At 41.2% G+C, this 20,401-nt stretch overlaps 1 protein-coding gene across 2 annotated transcripts in view; it reads right to left on the reverse strand.

Moving 5' to 3' along the window:
* The window catches only part of stk11 (serine/threonine kinase 11), a 142,159-nt gene that overhangs the window by 43,069 nt on the left and 78,689 nt on the right, over positions 1-20,401 (reverse strand). The window contains exon 9 of one of the 2 annotated variants that reach the window (XM_070859723.1): positions 3,899-4,132. The exons of the other annotated variant lie outside the window; for it this stretch is intronic. Coding sequence (XP_070715824.1) covers positions 3,918-4,132 — 215 coding nt within the window. The 3' untranslated portion in view covers positions 3,899-3,917. The remainder of the gene's footprint in view (positions 1-3,898; positions 4,133-20,401) is intronic. 2 annotated transcript variants of the gene reach the window in all.

Below are 20,401 nucleotides of genomic sequence, written 5' to 3' on the forward strand. Positions count from 1 at the left end.
TCATACATAGTACTCTCTCTCAACTCAAATACGTATGCCTATTGATTGAAGCAAGTCCATTAAACCCTACATCTGAACAAACATTAACTTGGAACTGTACTACAAATAGCAGCAAGCTACATCTGGTTTTGCACAGTAAACTATATTTATTTGATTTAATCACATCTTTTAAAACTGAAATTCTTTGAACAAAACACAAGCACCACATCAAACTCAATCTTAGCAAAACTAATATATTCCTAAATCGATAGAAAAGCAAAATTCAAATTTATTTGCAAACCAAAATACTATGTAGCACAGACACATGCATCACCTCCAATATTTTTAAAGGGGTTAGTGAATGAATCTAATCCTTACATTTCACTTTAAAGTCATTAACAAGTGTTTTGGATAAGAGTTTAAGATGTCCTTTTGAATGTTTATGGAAAGCAGAATGTTGCCCCTAGATGATCTAAACTAGGATGTTTTGACAAGCAGTGCTACTTTGAAAGCCAATAATTTAACAGTCGATTCAAGCAAAAGTGATGCCAACAACAAAACCTCAAATGCGACAGGCCGCTGTTGATAAGCCCCATAAACAGATATGAAACGTTAGCAAATCAAAAAACAACTTATTAACTGGATTTTGCGGTGGTAATAACGGCGAAACTGTCAGCGTTCGCCATCATTACCCCTCTGAAACTGACTGTAACTTCAGGAGTTTGCACATGCGCAGATAAACTCGAAATCCTGCAGTTGAGATCAGTCGTTCCCTACTCCGTCACAGGCTGCGCTGTGGAACTCCCCAGAGCCAGCAATCACTGAAATCATTTGAACAGATGAAAACTTCCCCTTTTCCTAATATCGCTGTTAAAAACCCTATAAAAAGATAAGCCTTGTTGAAAGAGATGTAACTGGGTTTTTAAAATGATGTATTGACTGCTGAACAACTGTTCTGGCCCTGAAAAACTAATTTTATACTTGTAGACTGTCAAAATTTCTCCATTATGATAAAAAATTAGATTTTTTTTTTTAAATAAAAAATATTTTTTTTTAAAGTTTATGATATTTAAGTTTCTACCTTAACCCCATGTGTATGTCACAATCTTCATTTTGCCCTCTCAAATTTTTTAAAAAGTGAATGAGAAAAGCAGCTTTTTATTTCCTGGTTTGCTGTTTGAGAATTCTTCAATGTGATTGGCTGCTTAGACAGTTTAATGGCATCACTGCTGCTGCATGCTGGAAATTCCCTATAGACAGCGCTACAAGCAAATTAACGTTGAGAAAGCTAAAGTACTCGCCAGAGATCGCGAGATCTATGTGAGCAGCTTTCTTCGAGGTTAGCGGTGACCCCACATAAAAGTCTAGAGCGATGAAAGCACCATAACATTGTTTGTACAACAAAAAGTTACTGGAGGTAATTCGGTAAAGGGTACAATATTTTGAGGTAGGACCATGAGGGCAAGAATTCATTTACATTTTATAAATTTTCAATGAACTCAACAAATACACACTCTAAATTGTTACAAGAGTGGTTGCTTTTGAATGCAACAAGGTGCTTTCAATTCTTTTTATTCAATTTAATACAACATCTGCAACAACAAAAATACTAAAAAAGGAATGAATTTAAATATTAGCCAAAATTTCTACAAAATTTGAGTCAGTAGTACTTTAGGGATTTTAGCTATCAAAACATGCATACTACTGTTGTCACGGTACATCACTAGCAAAGTTGGGGAAAAAAGTTCATAAAGTTTTAATTTTTTTGTACACTAATCAGCAACTGTTCAGGAAGCACAATATAAACACACTCATTATTTGAAATGGTGAAGACACCTTGTTCCACTATGGTAAATAAATATAAAGAAAAATAAAACACAATGGCATTTCTGTATGAAATCATACAAAAACAAAAAGTATTCATTTACAAATATGTTCCATTTAATTTAAAGTCTTCAAATATGGTTTTCAAAGCAGCTGTGAACTTTCAATCACCAACTACTTTCTACCAAAATTGGTTTGCTGTACATTTTTTCAACATGCAAAAGTAATAATTGAAATAAAAATGTATTTGTCAACTTAAAAGGAGCAGCACGTCCTGGGTCAAGGGGGGGGGGGGGTGGTTTAAGAGGCAGAATAGCTCGTTATTATTGTTCTACTGCTAACAATCAGCCAAGTACAGCTCTACACATGAAAACAATAATGGAAAATCAGAAGTCTTTTTGCTCAGGTAGCACCAGCATTTCCGATTTTGTTGGGAAGAGCGCACTGCAGCTGTACGTACGTACCCAAATGCAGTATAGAAGAATGGTAGTTCTTCCTTGGGGAAATATAGAGGCTGTATTGAGGATGTGCTTTAATGATCATAAAATATTAACTTATGAAAAGAACGGACACTCATAAGAGGAAGGAAGGCATGTAATAATTTAATGTTTAAAAAAAAACATGCAACGTACTGCTCCTTTAACACGTTCATTTTTTTAAAATTACAATCGTGTGTTGGGGAATTAGAATTTAGAGGATTAAAGCCATGTAACATGGCAGTATAGATTAGTCCCCTGTAAAAAGCTATAGTTACATGCTTCAAGTCCCAAAACAATCAGACATTCAAATCTACCAACCATATGTATAATGTACATCATCAGATTTTTGGATGGTTGATGCAATGCCTTGTGGCAAAGTACAGCACTTGGGAGCAGAAAAGGCCGACACAGTCAGTCTCGTCTTGCACTCAAAGTTGCCCAGGAAGTTGCGTGTGGAGCACCACTGTTGCCTCAACCACAAACGCTGCCTGCACCTCATTCTGCCAGAGATAACCTGATGCTAATTCAGGCTTAAAGTGTAATTGAGCCAGAAACAATTCTCAGAGAGTGTACTTGATGCTATTATGTGAGATTGGGAGAGATTTTAACTTTTACCGCTGGGCAGTAGCAGAGGCGGTAGCAGATATGCTGCCTGTTATACACACTGCTGGATTTTTCTTCCATTGATTTTAATAGAAAGGAAAATCAGGAGGGGTGGGATGGAGTGGGATGTTTCACAGACAGCTGATCCTCACTGGCAGTTTTCCACCCAACAGTGAAAGTTAAAATCAATCCCAACATGTCTAAAATCTTGCTTTAAAAAAGCAGGTCAACGTCAAACTGGCTGCCTGTTTATGAAGGACCACTGACTTCAAATGCTTTGACAAATCATTCCAGCTCTTTCAATGCGAGGGATGCTTTTTATGCACAAACAGTTCAAGGTACACAAACCTAAACTACAGGAAATTGCAAAAAGGAATAGGAAAATACAATTGTAACTAAAAATGTATTGTAAAATATAAATTATACTCATTACCTGAAATACATCCTAAGTGACATATGAATGGGATTGCTACCCTTTTTAAAAAATGAATTGAAATAAAAGTATTATCATTGTCAAGTTCTAGTTTGTTGACCGAAAAATAAATTCACCTTCAAGTATACAAAAAAACAGAAACAGAGGCGGTTTTCAAAATAAGTGAACAATAATCATCCAGCGCAAAATATGAGTGACCAACTATAGTTTTGGGAAGCTTTAATGTCTTGATCATATCATACCACAATATTAAGTATTGCAATACGAATATGGCATCTGGTGACTTCATGTTGGGTTTCCATTCAACTGCAGTTCAATTTTACCCAATTTGTATTATGTTTGAACTGGAAAAGTATAGTTTAAAGCAATCTGTCACACTATGAAGTGACAGTAAGTCATGTTCACTATTATAGTCATATCTCACAGAGACTAATGACTGGCCCTATTCTGATTGCTATGAATCAATGCAAAGTCTCTATTCCTTCACAAACTTATATACACAATTGGACTGTCACATTAAAGTGTGCACTTAAGATAGAGTCCAGTTCAAATATAATTTAATGGAAGCTCCAGTACATACCACAGAGTTTACAGATGGGTCATTGTTGTTTACATGCAGAGAGTTTCCGAATTTTGCTGCTACTGGTGGAGGCTTTGCGGGATGGATTGGAAGAAGAGCTTGACCTCCGTTCATTTTTGACCTTGCTGTTAAACTGTCCTGCCTCTGTGCCATTCATGCACATTGCTTTGTGGCTGCCTTTGCTCCTGTTTTGGCCGTTTTGCTCAATTTCTTCTTCAGGCACCTGCACCTGTCCTGTGGAAAATAATAGATTTTTTTTTTGAGAACCGAGAAGCAATTCCAGGTGGCTTTTTGTTTCTTCTGTGGGCAGAAAATATCCACCTCTTTTTTTTTTAAAATCACTAATAAAAGGATCATCCCATAGGCACAGCATTTTGGGCCTGAAGGAGCTCAAAAGGACCAACCACAGCAAAGTCATTCTTTGAAGTAGCCACAGTCCAAGTAAGCAGCGTAGATGGGTGGGCGTTTGAAAGCCTACTTAACTAGACAAAATACTGACGTTAACTGGCTCTGAACTTTTAAAAAAAACTGTAGTCAAATTGTGCGTCTACAAAAGGAGATCTGCATAATTCTATGTTTAAAGACATATATTCTAGTTAAGAGTGCATCTCTCTACAGCTGTTAAGTTACCCAACTACATTTACTACTATACTGTTTATCACCACCTCAACAACTCTGGGGATCTTTTCTAATGCAGCATTTGTACACTCGCATGAAACAACTGCTAAACAATACATTCTCACTTAGAAAATGTATCTTTTGAGAAGTTACATTCCTTCACACATTTGTCTTTATGAGGAAGTAAATGCACCACTGTCAGCTCAAGCCATCAAGCTAAAATGAAGATTTCTTTACACTCAAGATAATACAGGTACGCAGAAGCTAGAAGACACAGCAAGAGACTTGGAAGTAGATTTTCAATTTGGGCCCAGGCTTAAAACTGGAATTGTAGATTGGCAGCCCGTTCTCGAAACCACACAATTTTAATTTCTATTGTAATTAATGGAATGTAAAATCGGGTGGTCTCTAGCAGGCAGCACAAAGGAAACAAGTTGAAAATCTATCCCTTAAAAGTTCATAAGGCGTTATAATATCCCTTTCCAAAATCTATTTCTTACAGTTTGATAATCTGCAAGACCTTTAGACCTTTTGTAGTTATATATGGGAGAGATGATTCCAAGTCAACCCCAGTTCTGATTTCACAAATCAACTGAAGATATTGAAAGTATGTGTATCAAGCAGCCCAGAGGACAGTGTTGTCAATCAACCAAGATCAAAGGCACAATGGAGTGTACTAATGCACAGAATTATTTTTTTATGTGGGTGACATTGGTTGGACCATATTTTTTAACCCATCCCTAGTTGCCTTGAGAAGATGGTAATGGGTCTTCTTGAACCGCTGCAGTCTTTGCTGCTCCCACAGGTTATTCACAGTCTATTTACACAGGTCCTGCTTGTCAGCAAGCATTCTTCCACCCAAATAATTTTGAAGACAGGCACCAGTATGAACAACGCAAGCTCAACGGTTCTCAAATATATGGATGGATGGATCTGGTCAGTTTTGTATTTTGGCCATAACCTATCAGAGACAAAGATGCAGCTTGATCGAATCTTTATTTAAATTATATTTATCTTATCTAAGGTTGTATGAAAAACAGAAATCATTGTACTTGTCACAGCATACGCGAAGACCAGCTTTGTCATGATAGATGCACATGACTTGTTTTTCAGTGGTTCAGGATCCTAATCATTAAACATTAAACAATTTTAACTCTCTCTGCCTTGCAATAACTGAGCAGGTGTCCAGTTAAAATCACTTGGGTGACTTCATTCTTAGAAAGCTTGACAGGGTAGATGCTGAGAGGCTGTTTCCTCTGGCTGGAAAGTCTGGAACTAGAGGTCACAGTCTCAGGATAAGGGGCTGGTCATTTAGGACAGATAAAGAGACATTTCTTCACAGAGGGTTGCGAATCTTTGGAATTCTCTACCCCAGAGGGCTGTGGGTGCTCAGTCACCTGACGCCAGCGGGGTCATTCTTTAAATATACAGATCAGAGTCTGATGACGTAATCAGGTCCCAACTGCAATTTTAGCTCTGACCTGAGCGGGAAATACATTGTGGCTTTTCTGCCAGGTGAAGGTAGCAGGAAGAGAATCAAAGAGAAGTGGCCATTTCAGATACATATTGCGTTATATTTTCCTTGTGCCTCTCATAAGGCCCTTCCAGTACTCTCTCCTTGCAACTAGAATTGGGGCTGTTATTGTAAAAATACACTATGGCTACGAAAATACAAGGCAATAATATTTAAAGCGTATATATTTTAATTTTCATCACTGAAAGATACTGCATAAAGTGGCTTGTGATTTCAGTAGGCTACAGCCTTCCCATACTGATGATAACCTTCAACTGTTAGCACAAAAAAAAAAACAATATATGACTCATTCATTCCAGTTAAAACACAATTTCAATATTTACTTCAGGGAAATGAAGTGTAAATCCTGATACGCACATGGGCGAATGCTGTTAGTTCATCAGAAGCAAAACCACTGGAGTTTGCAATGACACATTCTTAGTCATCAAGCTGTTCTTCCAGCAAGTTACTTGATTTTTTTCCCCAAATCAACAATTGGTGCAACAGCATATAGGAATAGAAAATTACTCTTTTCTTTTTAAAAGAATGAGTTACTAAACAACACTAAGCTTTATTATTTCCCACACCCCACTTCTGAGCATTTCAATTCAACAAAATTATTTTTCTGAAAATCATCAGCAAATAGTAACAAATAGTTAATTAATTTCCTAATTTGAACAATAGGAAACTTAATGAACAATGTACTATAATTAGTTTTAAGTGCTGAGATTGCACCCAAGATTCCATATTGTCAAGACAGGTGGTGAAAAGATAATTTATGCTGCAAGATATTATAGCTCCAGTTGTAAGCCTCTGAACAGCTATGAAGTATTTATGGTGCGTAAACAATGTTCAGATTGTATAATGATTAGTGGATCATTTTACAGTATCAGTGACCTTCTGACCATGCAATGCCATATAGAGGATTTTTGTTGGGAAAACAGCTGTATCCAACTCCTGAACTTTAATAACTGCTGCAATCTTGTAAGGAAGAAGAAGGGTGAATTCACTGTCTGAGAAGACATATACAATATATTTTATTTTTTAAATGCTGTGTTCAAGATACAGCAAGCTATCGGCTGTGCCCTTGCTGTTTGACAGCAAACTGAGTGGCATCCTTTAGTTTGTCTATAATTATTATTGCTTTAGTCAGAAGATCTTGCTGTTATGTTCTTTTCATACGCGAGTGCACATTGGTACACGAGTGCACATTGGTGATGACTAATGACAGAATCTAGTTTCTTTGCTGTGGGATTAACTTCTAGACCGCACTTTTGAAAACGGCTGGCAACTAATAGAAATATTACGGAACTATTTAGCAGCATTTCAACTAAATGTTAATTTGCTTTAAAAGAGACACACATTGTAATTTTGCTAATGCGAGTCGGTTTGAAAGTATAGACTGAACATGTAGTGAAGCCAGTTGTTCCTACGTATAATGAAGCTGCAGAGGTATGTTTAAGCCATCCAGCTTCATCTCAAATTTCTTAATCTGCAGAGTTAATAATTTACCCTCTTCGCTCTTTCAATGAACTCATGGTTTCAATAAGGTTCTGAACCTTCTCCATATCAGTAGCTTCCTCCATTCATCATCGAACCTATCCAATCGTTGATTATTCCACTCTATATTCATCAACATCCTTCAGATTGCATGACTTCAGTGCACAATCTTCATTTCTCTCATAGTACATGGTGTGAATCATTAAGATTGGATTTCTTCTGGGTTTTTCCATAGACCAATATAAATCTTGCTTTTATTTTCTTCAAAAGACATTTCTTGATGAATTTCATAAGTTCATTCAGTAGCTACCAGCTTCACATGTCGTTCATCATCTACTAACAACCTGTGGTTCACCATCTCCTCTGATGTCAGATGGAACTCCCATATCTTGTTCACTGCTGCATCCAGCCCTTTATCATTAATGCAAACAATTTTAGCCTTTTTTTATGTTGAATAAATCTATACATTATGAATAACCCGATGTATGGCAGGACTTCTAGTCCATAAGCTTTACTTTCTGTAACACTTTTTATGTTATTATTTGATAATCATCAACGGACATGATTTTTGCAGCGCGACAGCTGCAGGAAAAATGCAGGGAACAGCGCCAGCCCTTATACATGGCCTTCTTCGACCTTACAAAGGCCTTTGACACGGTCAACCGCGAGCATCTATGGAGTGTCCTCCTCCGTTTCGGATGCCCCCAAAAGTTCGTCGGCATCCTCCGCCTGCTCCACAAAGACATGCAGACCGTGATCTTTACCAACGGATCCGTCACAGACCCAATCCACATCCGGACCGGGGTCAAACAGGGCTGCGTCACTGCCCCAACCCTCTTCTCAATCTTTCTCGCTGCCATGCTCCACCTCACAGTCAACAAGCTCCCCGCTGGAGTGGAACTAAACTGTAGAACCAGTGGGAACCTGTTCAACCTGCGCCATCTCCAGGCCAGAACCAAGACCACCCCAACCTCTGTCATCGAGCTACAGTACGCGGACGACGCCAGAGTCTGTGCATATACAGAGGCTGCACTACAGGACAGTCGGCGTATTTACTGAGGCGTACGAAAGCATGGGCCTTACGCTAAACATCCGTAAGACAAAAGGTCCTCCACCAGCCTGTCCTCACCACACAAAACTGCCCCCCCAGTCATCAAGATCCACGGCGCGGCCCTGGACACCGTGGACTACTTCCCATATCTCGAGAGCATCCTATCAACAAGAGCAGGCATCAACGATGAGATTCAACACAGCCTCCAGTGCGCCAGTGCAGCCTTCGCCTGAGGAAAAGAGTGTTTGAAGACCAGGCCCTCAAAACTGCCAGCAAGCTCATGATCTACAGGGCTGTAGTAAAACCCGCCCTCCTGTCTGGCTCAGAGACATGGACCATGTACAGTAGACACCTCAAGTTGCTGGAGAAATATCACCAACGATGTCTCCGCAAGATCCTACAAATCCCCTGGTAGAACAGGCGTACCAACATCAGCATGCTCATTCAGGCTAACATCCCCAGCATTGAAGCACTGACCACACTCGATCAGCTCCGCTGGGCAGGCCACATAGTCTGCATGCCAGACACGAGACTCCCAAAACAAGTGACGGAGCTCCTTCGTGGAAAACAAGCCAAAGGTGGGCAGCGCAAACGCTACAAGGACGCCCTCAAAAGTGATAAAGTGCAATATCCCCACTGACATCTGGGAGTCCCTGGCCCAAGACCGCCCTAAGTGGAGGAAGTGCATCCGAGAGGGCACTGAGCACCTCGAGTCTCAACGCCGAGAGCATGCAGAAATCAAGCGCAGACAGCGGAAAGAGCATGCGGCAAACCAGTCCCACCCACCCCTTCCCTCAACAACTATCTGTCCCACCTGTGACAGAGTCTGTGGCTCTCGTATTGGACTGTTCAGCCACCAAAGAACTCACTTCAGGAGTGGAAGCAAGTCTTCTTCGATTCCGAGGGACTGCCTATGATGATGATGATATCAGATGGAACTCCCATATCTTGTTCACTGCTGCATCCAGCCCTTTATTTTATCATTAATGCAAACAATTTTAGCCATTTTTTCATGTTGAATAAATTGATACATTGTTAATAACCCTATGTATGGCAGGACTTCTAGTCCATAAGCTTTACTTTCTGTAACACTTCTTAGGTTATCATTTGCAATGCAAGCATGTATAATGGGAAAACATTACCTAAACTTGTCGACATTTTATAATGTAGAGGAAAAGCCTATATAAATACTTGGCTATCATACTTGAACAGCTTATCGAATCACTCAAAATGCTTTTTGAAAAAAAATCATCTACCGTTTTCCCCACTCAGTAACTGAAATTTCTATATCCAAAATATCAGTTTTTTCTTGTATTCTTTACAACTCTTACTACTTTTTTTGTATCACTTTGCTGTTCTTTACATCTCTCCCAAGTCCGCAGGATCTCACTATTTTTTGCATTTGTGTAAGCCCTTTCTTTTAATTTTATGCTATCTCTCATCTCTTTTATTGACCAAGGTTGTTTAATTGCACAAGTAGAGCTCACAGGTCTTGTACTGTACCAAGTACTTCTTTGAACACCTCCCACTGTTCATCTGCAGTTTTAGCCTTTAACAGTTCATACTATGGTCAATTTCTGTCTCATCCATTCAGTCAGCCTTTACATGGAATTTGTGGCCCCAAGTTTCCACATGATTTGCTCCTGATTTTTAGGAGCAACTGGTGTAGAACGGAGTATCTTAGAAATCGGAATTCTCCACATTTAGTTTCCTCCAGTTCTAGTCAGGTAGAACAGTTTCACTTTGGAACAGAATTTTTTTTTTCAAAAGGGGGCGTGTCCGGCAACTGACGCCTGATTTCAAAGTTTCCACAGTGAAAACGTACTTCAAACTAACTTAGAATGGAGTAAGTGAAGATTTTTGTACGCTTGAAAAAACCTTGTCTACACTTTAAAAAAATCAGGCGCAGGTTACAAATTAGGCGTAGGGAACGAGGTGGGGAGGGGGGGGGGGGGGGGGGGGAAAGAGGGAAGTCATTAAATTCTACAATCAATCCTTAGTTATACTTATACAAATATTATACAAATAAATCCAACCTGAATAAAAATTTATAAGCAAAGAAAAGATTAAATAAACCATGTTCCTACCTGTGTGAAAGTGCTTCAGGCAGGCCTTTCAGGCAGCGGTGTGGTGTCAGTGTCTCGACGGCAACGGCAGCAAGCAGCCTTCGAGCTGAGCTGCAGTGCTTGAGGCAGGCCTTTCATGTTGGAGACAGGCAGCGATGTGGCGTCAGTGTCTCGTCTCGACGGCAGCGGCAGGCAGCAAGCAGCCTTCGAGCTGAGCTGCGGTGCTTGAGGCAGGCCTTCATTCCCCGCGAGGATTCAGCACCCGGACAGACTTGAGGCCATTCGGCCATGGGATTGCAGCAGCGTCAGTGGCTGGTCGGGAGCCGAAGAAAGAACAGCAGCAGCCTTCGAGCTGTGAGGGGGACTGACTGAGGCCATTCGGCCATGGGATTGCAGCAGCGTCAGTGGCTGGTCGGGAGCCGAAGAAAGAACAGCAGCAGCCTTTGAGCTGTGAGGGGGACTGACTGAGGCCATTTGGACAGGGAGAGGCAGCCACATCGACATCTTTATATTTAAATTTGCAGAATGGGTGCTGCATTGTCAACACCACATATTATGCAATGGTTTGCTTCCTCATGCAAGAAATTCTTTGTTTTTGGTGGACGTTGATCCATTGCAAAGTTGAATTGGCACTTTTATTTCTCCAAACACACAGTCCTTAATTTGCAGGCACCGGTTCTGCAAGTTTAGCAGTGAAAAGCTGAACTCACTGATTTCAGCAGGTGATTTATTCAGCAGTGCTGCTAAAAGCACTCCCTCACCCACAGAAATATCAAGAAAATTAAAATACAAGCCTTTGCAGGGGTCCAAGAAACAAATCTTCATTTTTTCTGCAGTACTTTTAAAAAATGGCCGAGTGCCAATGTTTACTTCAGACTGCGCATGCGCGAACGCTCCAACGCGCACGCGCAGGGTTGCCGGCACCAAGAAGCCTCATTTCAATTGTACCCGCCCCCTCCTACTTACAAAATCGGCGCGAGTGGTAGGCTCCGCCCCCTGTGCGCCGCGCTAAGCAGACATCGAGCTCCCAGAATACTGCACTTTTTTTCCGGCGCGAAAAACAGGCGCCCAGCTCTGAGGTGCACCTTTTTCGCTGCTTGTGGAAACTTGGGGTCACAGAGTCTACAGCACAGAAACAGACCATTCAGCCCAACTGATCTATGCTGGTGTTTATGCTCCACATGAGCTACCTCCCAACCCTCTTCATCTAACCCTATCAACATATTCTTCTAGTCCTTTTCCCCTCACATGCTAATCTAGGTCCTTCTCCTTAACTCTTCTATGCTATTCACCTCAACTACTCCTTATGGTAGCGTGTTCCACATTCTTACCACTCTTGGGGGAAAGAAGTTTCTCTTTAATTCTCTATCAAACCCTTTCATAATCTTAAAGATCTCTATCAGGTCACCCATCTGCCTTCTCTTTTCTGGAGAAAAGAATCTTGGCCTGTTCAGCCGTTCCTGATAAGTATATCCTCCCAGTTCTAGTATTTATCCTTGTGGATCGTTTTTGCACCTGCTCCAGTGCTTCGATATCCTTTTTATAATATAGAGACCGTACCTAAATTTAAAATACTGGTTTGTGGCTCACCCTTCTCTCTCAAACCCAATATTGAATGTAATCATGTTATGGTCACTGTTAAGATTGACGACAGGGAAACAAAATAAACAGTGTGGCCAAGAATTAGGTTTTATATATAATGGAGTGGACGTGAGAAAGGGATTAACTGACCGTGCAGGACATGATTTTTTTTTAAAAAAGGAACAGTGCATCTAGATGATTTCTTTCCAAAGGATGCAAATGGAAGGATCCTATTTGCAGAACAGTCTTAATAAAAGAATTAATGCAAATTTGAATCTGGAAGGAATTTCAATTGAATAAATTATTAACCAAAACATCTTAAATAACTCAATAGTAATTATCAACTAATGAAACTGGTCATCATGGGTGAATTACATGATGAGAAAATCAAGGACAGTAAAATATATGTAACTAAAGTAGAAGTCCTGAACTGACACCAACAGCTAGCAAGAAAGGAACACTGTTTTTAAGGGAACTTTGCACTGCTCTGTTTTCGTTGGCAAAGTAAGCCATGCATTTAAGGTAATTGAATATGTAGCTAATATTAAAATCAACAAAATAGTTAATGTTTTTATTGTCCACATAAGTCAGAAGAGTCATAATTAGTACTTAAAACTATCTGCTTAATTATAGCTTAAACTTCAAGCAGCCTAAGAAAGCATTAATATACGCCTTCTATTTAGAAAGGAACAGTTACATTTTTACTAATGATGCACAACAGCAATAAAATATTTGGATAAAGTGCGTACTTAATGATGTTTCAGTATCACATCTTCAAAACACAAAATTACTGATGAGAAATCATCTCCACTTAGGTGTACTAACTAATTAACTCTCATCTTGAAAAGAAAGCAGGGTTTATAATATTTTTAATAAAAAGCCTGTGATTAAAACATGTTCAGAGGTAAAAACAAATGTCACTGCTAACTGAAGACCTACATGCACCAGGTTTGTTCAAAACTTTGAAACAAAGACTTGCATTTATATAGCACCTTTCACAACCACCGGATGTCCCAAAGCAGTTTACAGCTTAAGTACTTTTGAAATGTAGCCACTGTTGTAATGTGGGAAATGCGACAGCCAATTTGTACACAAGCAAGCTCCCACAAACAGCAATGTGATAATGACCAGACAATCTGTTTTATTGATGTTGATTGAGGGATAAATATTGGCCAGGACCCCGGGGATAACTCCCCTGCTCTTCTTCGAAATAGTGCCATGGGATCTTTTACATCCACCCAAGAGAGCACCCAGGGCCTCAGTTTAATGTCTTATCCGAAAGACAGCACCTCAGATAGTGTAGCACTCCTTCAAGTACTGCACTGGAGTGTCAGCCTAGATTTTGTGCTGAAGTCTCTGGAGTGGGACTTGAACCCACAATCTTGTGACTCAGAAGCGAGAGTCATAGCTGACAGTTCAAGTTTCCTCAAGAGAGCAATGAAATAAAGTATATTCAGGCACAGATCTGTTAATAAGTTCATACCAATAAGGTCAGATTATATATCTTCAGTTGCAGTATTCCTCATTCTTTGAATCAATTTATTCACCCATGCCTTGGACAAAGCAGGCAGCCCAAAAGCAAAAATCACTGGAAATGCCTGCATCCAAGATGTTTATCTTACACTATTTAATACTTCATAGGAACAGGAGGAAGCTATTCAACCACTGGAGCCTGCTACGCTATTCAATCAGGTCATGGTTAATTTGTATCTCAATTCCATTTATCTGTCATTGATCCATATTCCTTACCTAACAAAAATCAATCGTCTCAGTTTTGAACATTTTCAATTGACCGAGCATCCAGAGCCTTTTGGGGAGCGAGCCCCAGACTTCCAACATCTTGTGAAACATAGAAAATAGGTGCAGGAGTAGACCATTCGGCCCTTCGAGCCTGCATCACCATTCAATATGATCATGGCAACTTCAGTACCCCATTCCTGCTTTCTCTCCATACCCCTTGATCTAATTAGCCGTAAGGGCCACATCTAACTCCCTTTTAAATATATCTAACGAACTGAACTGGCCTCAACAACTTTCTGTGGTAGAGAATTCCACAGGTTCACAATTCTGAGTGAAGACGTTTCTCCTCATCTCGGTCCTAAATGGCTTACCCCTTATCCTTAGACTGTGACCCCTGGTTCTGGACTTCCCCAACATCAGGAACATTCTTCCTGCATCTAACCTGTCCAGTCCTGTCAGAATTTTGTGTGTTTCTATGAGATCCCCTCTATTCTTCTAAATTTCAGTCCTGCCATCCCAGGAATCAGTCTGGTGAACCTTCGCTGCATTCCCTCAATAGCAAGAATGTCCTTCTTTAGATTAGGAGACCAAAACTGCACACAATATTCAAGGTCCTGTACAACTGCAGTAAGACCTCCATGCTCCTATACTCAAATCCTCTTGCTATGAAGACCAACATGCCATTTGCCTTCTTCATCGCCTGCTGTATCTGCATGCCAACTTTCAATGACTGATGTACCATGACACCCAGGTCTCATTGCACCTCCCCTTTTCCTAATCTGTCACCATTCAGATAATATTCTGCCTTCCTGTTTTTGCCACCAAAGTGGATAACCTCACATTTATCTACATTATACTGCATCTGCCATGCCATTTGCCCACTCACCTAACCTGTCCAAGTCACCCTGCAGTCTCTTATTAGCATCCTCCTCCCAGCTCACACTGCCACCCAGTTTAGTGTCATCTGCAAATTTGGAGATATTACATTCAATTCCTTCGTCTAAATCATTAATGTATATTGTAAATAGCTGGGGTCCCAGCACTGAACCTTGCGGTACCCCACTAGTCACTACCTGCCATTCTGAAAAGGACTCGTTTATTCCTACTCTTTGCTTCCTGTCTGCCAACCAGTTCTCTATCCACGTCAATACATTACCCCCAATACCATGTGCCTTAATTTTGCACACTAATCTCTTGTGTGGGACCTTGTCAAAAGCCTTTTGAAAGTCCAAATACATCACATCCACTGGTTCTCCCTTGTCCACTCTTCCTGATTTCACTCTTTTCTTGTCGCAGTGCTCTTCCAGATAGAATATTGTAGCCTTGTTTGGCTTCAGGGCGAGGAATATTTATTATTTTCCTCCCCAACAACCCCCCTTCATTAGAATTCAAGGTGAAGATCTTTCAAAGCTAAGATTGTATAAAAACTGGGTGATAAAATTGTAACTTCCACCCCTGCAACTGACTCACTCATTATCAGCCCACATATTATTGGAAATGCAGCAAAAAACGAATATATCATTTCATATAAATATTTATTAGAAGCTACTCTTCTTTTAACATACTGAGTGTGTTCTGCTTTTATGAATACAAAATATCCCCAAATACCTATAAGCACTGTGAAAAATTATAAAATTATGTAGTCCAAGCACTAAATGCAAGATGAAATGTCTCCAAACGTCATTGCCACAAATTCTGCAGTTTTTGGTCTCAAAACTTAAAAAAATTATTCCCTGGAATGTGACACCGCTGGCAAGGTCAGCATTTATTGCCCATCTCTAATTGCTCGCGAGAAGGTGGTGGTGAGCCCACTTCTTGAACTGCTGCAGTCCGTGTGTTGAAGATACTCCCACAGTGCTGTTAGGCAGGAAGTTCCATGATTTTGACCCAGCGATGATGAAGTGCATTTTGTAGATGGGGCACACTGCAACCACGATACTCCAGTGGTGGAGGGAGAGAATGTTTAAGATGGTGGATGGGTTGCCAATCAAGTGGGCTGCTTTGTTTTGGATGGTCAAGCTTTGAGTGCTGTTGGAACTGCATTTATCCAGGCAAATGGAGAGTATTCCATCACACTCCTGACTTGTGCCTTGTAGATGGTGGAAAGGCTTTGGGGAGCCAGGAAGGGAGACAATCACCGCAGAATGACCTGCTCTTGTCACCACAGTATTTGCGTGGCTGGTCCAGTTAAGTTTCTGGTCAATGGTGACCTCCAGGATGTTGATAGTGGTGGATTTGCATTGATAATGCCATTGAATGTCATGGCGCAGTAGTTAAGACTCACTTGTTGGAGATAGTCATTGCCTCGCACTTGTGTGGCGTGAATCTTACTTGCCGTTTATCAGCCCAAGCCTGAATGTCATCCAGGTCTTGTTGCATGTGGCATGGACTGCTTCATTATCTGAGGACTGAACACTGTACAGTCATCAGCGAACATCCCCACTTCTGACTTTATGATGGAGGGAAGGTCATTGATGAAGCAGCTGAAGATGGTTGGGCCTATGACACTGCCCTGAGGAACTCCTGCAGCAATGTCCTAGGGCTGTGATGATTGACCTACAACTACCACAACCATCTTCCTTTGTGCTAGGTATGACTCCAGCCAATGGAGAGTTTTGGCCCTGATTCCCATTGACTTCAGTTTTACTTCTTGTTGCCACATTTGGTCAAATGCTGCCTTGATGTTAAGGGCAGTCACTCTCACCTCACCTCTGAAATTCAGCTCTTTTGTCCATGTTTAGACCAAGGCTGAAATGAGGTCTGGAGCAGAGTGGTCCTGGTGGAACCCAAACTAGGCATTCGTGAGTAATTGAAGGTGGCTGCAAACACATCAGTCTTGCCTTTTTCACTCGCATGCAGGGCTCCGCCATCATTGAGGATGGGGATATTCTTGGAGCCTCCTCCTCCAGGTTAGTTGTTTAATGGTCCACCACCATTCACGACTGGATGTGGTAGGACTGCAGAGCTTTGATCTGATCCGTTGATTGTGGGATCACTTAGCTCTGTCTATAGCAAGCGACTTCTGCTTTTTAGCATGCATGTTGTCCGGTGTTGCAGCTTCCCCAGGTTGGCACCTCATTTTTAGGTGCGGCTGGTGCTGCTCCTGGCATGCTCTTCTACACTCCTCATTGAACCAGGGTTGGTTTCCTGGCTTGATGGTGATAGTAGAGCGAGGGATATGCCGGGCCAGGGGGTTACAGATTGTGGTGGAATACAATTCTGCTGCTACTGATGGCCCACAGCACCTCATGGATACCCAGTTTTGAACTGCTAGATCTGTTCTGAATCTATCCCACTTACACAGTGGTAGTGCCACACAACATGATGGAGGGTGTCCTCAGTGTGAAAACAGGACTTTGTCTCCATAGTGACTGTGCGGTGGTCACTGTTACCAATGTTGTCATGGACAGATGCATCTGTGACAGGTAGATCGGGGAGGACAAGGTTATGTAGGTTTTCCCCCTCATGTTGGTTCTCTCACCACCTGTCGCAGGCCCAGACCTGTTCTGCTATGTCCTTCAGGACTTGGCCAGCTCGGTCAGTAGTTGTGCTACCGAGCCACTCTTGGTGATGGCCACTGAAGTCCCCCACCCAGAGTACATTCTGTGCCCTTGCTCCTTTCAATGCTTCTTTTAAGTAGTGTTCAACATGGAGGAGTACTGATTCATCAGCTGAGGGAGGGAAATCAGTGGTAATCAGCAGGAGGGTTCCTTGCCCATGCTAGACTTGAAGCCATCAGATTTCATGGGGTCTGGAGTCAACATTGAGGAGTCCCAGGGCTACTCCCTCCCGATTGTATACCACTGTGCTACCACCCTGATGGGTCTGTTCTGCCGGTGGAACAGGACATACCCAGGGATGGTGATGGAGGAGTTTGGGACATTGGCTGAAAGGTATGATTCGATGAGTATGTCAGTCTGTTGCTTGAGTAGGCTGTGGGACAGCTCTCCCAATTTTGGCACAAGTTACCAGATGTTGGTGAGGAGGACTTTGCAGGATCGACTGGGCGTGCTGTTGTCATGTCCATAGCCGGGTGCTGAGATCAAGGTCGAGTGGTCCATTCAGTTTTATTATTCTTATTGTTTCTTGTAGTGTTTTTTTTACAACTGAATGGCTTGCTGGGCCATTTCAGAGGCAGTTAAGAGTCAACCACATTGCTGTGGGTCTGGAGTCACATATAGAACAGATCGGGAAAGGACAACAGATTTCCTTCCCAAAATGGACATTAGTGAACCAGATGGGTTTTTATGACAATGGTCACCATTACTGATACTAGCTTTTTATTCCAGATTTATTTAATTAACCAAATTTAAATTCCACAGCTGCCGTGGTGGGATTTAAACTCATGTCTCTGGTTCATTAGTCCAGGCCTTTGGATTATTTATCCAGTCACATAACCACTATGCTACCGTTCCCGTTGTCAGTTATTAATTCGGCTTATATTAGTTGCAGGTTCAATTGCCAAACTGTTTCAAAGGACCACAGCATTTCATGCTTTTTTTCAATCTGGATGCTGAATGGAAGCAGCACTGATTTTTAAATCCAGTGCCAGTTGGATCTGATTGAATGGCGGAGCAGGCTCAAGTGACCGAATAGCTTCCTCCTGTACCAGTGCTATTTGGTACTGAATTTCTAATCATTAATATCTCCGTATCAATAACCTAAAACTCCAAAACTTGGTGTTTTCAGAAGTCAATGGGCTTCATGAAAGCATAATCATCTTAAGAGGAGAAAGGACTGGAAAAAACCACTAGGTATGGAATCAGGCTATCAGGGTACAGACAAAACCATACAGCAGCAGGTTCTTTCTTTGGAGAAACTGGTGCTACAGCATAGACCCTTAAAAGTCAAAAGGAAAAGGAGCTTTCTCTTTTTATGTCAACTTGATGTCAGACATGCATGAAACTTGATGTGGGTGTTGAAATCAAGCCCAAAATGAGTGGGGTGGGATCAGGTCGGGTCAGAGGTTAAAATTTTAATAATCTCAAACCCAAACCGCCCACTTCTGGGTTTAACAGAGGCGAGACAAGGGGCGGACAGCCAACCTGCTCCTAGGAGGCAGTTTGGAAATTGACACATTTTAATGAGGCTGGCAGTCTCTGATTTGACCGATAATAAAAACAGAAAATGCTGGAAATCTCATCGCCGTACGGCAGCACACGCCCTGATGTACTCTACGCTGGAGTACTATCAAGTCTATGTCAAATCTATTGATGTCCAGCTGAATTCTACTATGAGAATTATCACTGGTACGCTTTTATTGACACCAACACCGTGGCTGCTCGTGCTTGCAAACATCGTACCACCACATCTACGCCGCGAATATGTAGTCATCAGAGAATACAAACACTACACCACCAAAAATATGCTGTTCTATGCTGACTTGAACAATCTACCACCAACCTGTCTCAAATCTAGACAGCCAATGTGGACCATCGCCAAAGCCCTTCTGCAATCTCCCCTCAGCCTTGATGACCAATGGCGAAATGTTTGGAAGAACTGTGACATACCGAATGGATTCTTTATAGAGAACCCCACAGTATAACCTGAAGGATCAAACCTTCTTTGCAAACAGTGGACAACCATTAACAGTCTCAGAATGGTTATAGCAGATGCTGCCACCTTATATGGAAGATTAAAGCATCTCCATCATGTGACTCTGGAGCTCCTCATAAGACCTTGGAGCACATCACTGCTCTCAGAGAAAATTCGCAAGCAGTTTACAAGATAGCTACACTGTTTAGCTACACTGTTACACAGGAAGCTTTGGCCTGGATATCTGACTTAGATATTGACATTTGATTTGCTACTACAAGACGACGATGACTATGCTCCTCTGCTGATGCTGCATTTCGCCAGAGTTTGGGCAAGATTTGGGTGAGCCTAGGTGCTATGACCACCTGTAACTATTGCTCCGATACTAAAGAGCACAGGTTTACTTGTGTTATCCATCACACATTCTTCTATTGTGAAGGTCAAGCAACACTGTTGCTACAAGTTCACAAAATATTACAATCTGGATCCTTCCACAATGGTGGCACATGGTTCACTAGGTAGAAAGTTTTATATGAAAATACTAAAATCAAATTAGGATAAAATTTATGACATTGTTAAAACCTGGAAATCTGGTTCAGGTAAAAGCTTTTGCAGCGTATCAAGCATAAATGGATACTATATTTTATTAACAGCCACACTGGAATATTATTTAAAATGCTGAACAACAATGTACCTTTTTTGCATTAGGCTAAAAGTATGTATGTTATAACCTGAAGATGTTTCCCAGAACATATGTAGATATGATATTCATTAACCAAGAGGAGAAAAATAACTACCAAGCTGCCAGTCTTGAGAGAAAAGCATGCTGCCAGATTCTGGGACTCAAGTCTCAGAATTTATTTTACAAGTTGGTAGATGTAATGAATATTGGCAGAAAC

This window comes from Pristiophorus japonicus, chromosome 18 (genome assembly GCF_044704955.1).
Source record: "Pristiophorus japonicus isolate sPriJap1 chromosome 18, sPriJap1.hap1, whole genome shotgun sequence".
Classification (NCBI taxonomy): domain Eukaryota; kingdom Metazoa; phylum Chordata; class Chondrichthyes; family Pristiophoridae; genus Pristiophorus; species Pristiophorus japonicus.